The sequence below is a fragment of the Cystoisospora suis genome (genome assembly GCF_002600585.1).
Source record: "Cystoisospora suis strain Wien I chromosome Unknown contig_6636, whole genome shotgun sequence".
NCBI classification, from domain to species: Eukaryota; Apicomplexa; class Conoidasida; order Eucoccidiorida; family Sarcocystidae; genus Cystoisospora; species Cystoisospora suis.
The window spans coordinates 1-2,759 of record NW_027159423.1 but is presented as its reverse complement, the minus strand read 5'-3'; the positions used below and the strand labels follow the sequence as shown (position 1 = coordinate 2,759).

Here is a 2,759-nt window from a genome sequence, read left to right as displayed (position 1 = left end):
TCTCCTTCAAATCTAACTCTTCACTTTTGTCTTTCTCTCTTTGTCATCCGAGAAAGAGAACTTCGAACCCGGAGAAAATCGCCTAAGATGGCCTGCCTAGCTTTCTTCTTTAGATCTCCTTTCAGCCATAGACGATGGCGAGAAATTGATAGAGATCTTTGGAGTTGCGCTACTCAGGGAGAGAGAAGAGAAAGTGCAGTTGGTTCTGGAGCTGTTTGAAGGCTTCATTTCTTACCGCCCTCATTTGATCTCGAAGAGAAGAAGAAGAAGAGAGAGAAGGAGAGGAGTTAGGCGTCTGCCGAGGAGACAGAAAGAAATCTTTAGAAAACAAGAAAGAAGAAGAAGAAGATGAAGATTTGAGACATGAAGGAAGAGGAAAGAGAGAATGACACTGTGAGAGACGGCGAGAGAGCCAAGCGTTCTTGTCTCTCTCGAGACGCCTCTCGACCTGAAAGGCAAGAAGGGAGTGGAAAGAGAAAGCAAGAAATCGGATCGCCGAGAACAACGGAAAGAAAAAGCCCTTCTTAATGTCGAGAGAAAGAAGCAGAGGACCCAAGAAGAAAGCGTGAAATCTATCGATAGAAAGAGTGAAAAAGAAAGAAAGAAAGAAAGAAAGAAAGAGGGAAGAAAGGATGAGAAAGAAACACATGCGGATAGATCTACTTGCGTTCATTCATATCGATAGCCTCGTTACTTTTTTTGCTAGACACGTTTCCTTTACATTCCTGGCGTACATACACCAGAGATAATTCGTTCAAAAAGCTTCGCCCTTTCTGCAACTCCCACGGAGACTAGAATCTATTGAGAACAGAAACGTTGTCAGTCTATCTATATACATAGGAACATAGAAAGAACTACTCTTGCTTCTTATCAGAAGCTAAATGTACGTATGAACAAGTATGTATGAATATGTATACGATTATGTGCGTATGTATGTATGAATATGTATGTATGTTGGACTTACGTGAGAGTTTTCTACTGCTGCTCTCTTGTCCTCCCTCCCCACTTCCTGTCCTTTCTCCCTTCCTGTTGTATGTAAGACTTCTTCTTCTACTATTCTTTCTGAGACCTTCAGCCTTCTGTACATCCTCCTTACATACGCGTACACATATGTACCGGCACAAACCTCTATGCATAGAGACATGCACAGGCATTTATACGGACAGAGAGAGAGGAAAAGACATGTAGACCAGTCCTTGCATGTACCACACCATGTATTCTTGTCTCCTCAAGTTTGTATTCCTCTAGAGAGAAGACGTGCTACTTCCGTTACACATATAGCTGTACATATGCAGTATATACAGGATCAAGAGATCCTCCAAGCACGAGGAGGAGGAGGAGGAGAAGAAGAAGAGAGGTGTTTTTCTTTTCTATCTCCTTGTCCTTACGTTTTCTTGAGAGAGAAGAACGAATCTCCAGTCATAGAGATTCTGAAGATATCGAGCTCTCATGACGGTCTCTGATGAAAATCTAAACATAGGCATGAATTCAGCAGACTCTCTTCTCTCTCCCTTTCCTCCTTCTTCTCCCCTTTGTATGTTTATGAGGTTCGTATCCATCATGAAGCCTTCTCTGAGTTTATCTAGAATTTCAAGCTGCGCTGTAACGTTCTCGAGCCGTTTTCCTCTCTTGATAGTCTCTTTCGTTCTTCTCTTCTTTTGACTCTTTGATTCATAGGCTAAGCTATCACGGATTATCTTACTTCTTTCTTCCTCTTGAAAGCATTTTCTCTTTCTCTCTCTACTGTCTACACATCTGATATCAAATGGAGAAGATACACCTGGAGAAGGAAGTAAAGATGAACTCGATTCTCTTCTCTCGTGTTGTCCTTCTTCTTCTCCTTCTCTTTCACTCATCACTAGCAGGTGTTTTTCGAATTCAAGCTCCTGTTTCTCTCCGTATATAAGACGACACATAGCTTCTTGATCGCTTCTACATACTCCCGCGGGGTTGCCAAAAGACTGGGACTGATAGTAGCAAGCTTCAGTAGTAGGGATGAGCAGCACGCCCACTCTCCAGATATCGTTTGCCCAGTCTATAGAGTATTCTTCTTCCTCTAGGGCATGTCGGCGAAAGCCCCCATTCGCAAGATACTCTTCTATATGAGGCAATGAAATCGGAGAAGAAGAAGAGAGCAAGTCTGGGTCGTCAAGAGATAGAGAGGGATTGATGTGGAGGGTTTGCCTGGTCAGAAAGAAGAAAGAAAAACAGAAAAGAAAAGAAAAGAAACATGAAAAAGAGAGAGAGAGATGTGTCTTCCAAGGAGACGGCGAAGAAAGGAACACAAACCGGCCTGTTTCTCTTCACAACGGCGGAGTCTTCATTCTACTGGAAAGCAAAACTCTCTCAATACATCAGGCACATCCTGGGGTGTACATACACCGGATGAATACGATGAAGAGACATCTGAAAACAGCGGTAGAGATAACTAAAGTGCAAAACTGTATGCGTCTTTAAAAGACACATGTACATATCTATAGATATGAACAGAGAGAAAGAGAGAGAGACAGAGAAATGCCCTGCTTGTAGAGAGAGGGAGAGAGGTACACTCCTCCTGCAACTCTACAGACTTTCTCTATACATGCATACGCCGAAACTATACGAGATCGCTACGTTATTGCCATAGATAGATAGATAGATTAAAGATAGATAGATTAAAGATAGATAGATAGATAGATTAAAGATAGATTAAAGATAGATAGATAGATTAAAGATAGATAGATTAAAGATAGATTAAAGATAGATAGATTAAAGATAGG

At 41.7% G+C, this 2,759-nt stretch overlaps 1 protein-coding gene across 1 annotated transcript; it reads right to left on the bottom strand.

The window, feature by feature from the left end:
• CSUI_010074 (uncharacterized protein) lies at positions 1 to 2,183 on the bottom strand. Its single transcript, XM_068070180.1, has 2 exons — positions 1,389 to 2,183; positions 1 to 448 (listed from the first exon to the last, which is right to left on the bottom strand). Exons 1-2 carry the CDS (start codon positions 1,914 to 1,916, stop codon positions 170 to 172), a joined length of 807 nt encoding a protein of 268 aa, XP_067917844.1. The 5' UTR covers positions 1,917 to 2,183; the 3' UTR covers positions 1 to 169.
• Between the last annotated feature and the right edge of the window lie 576 nt (positions 2,184 to 2,759).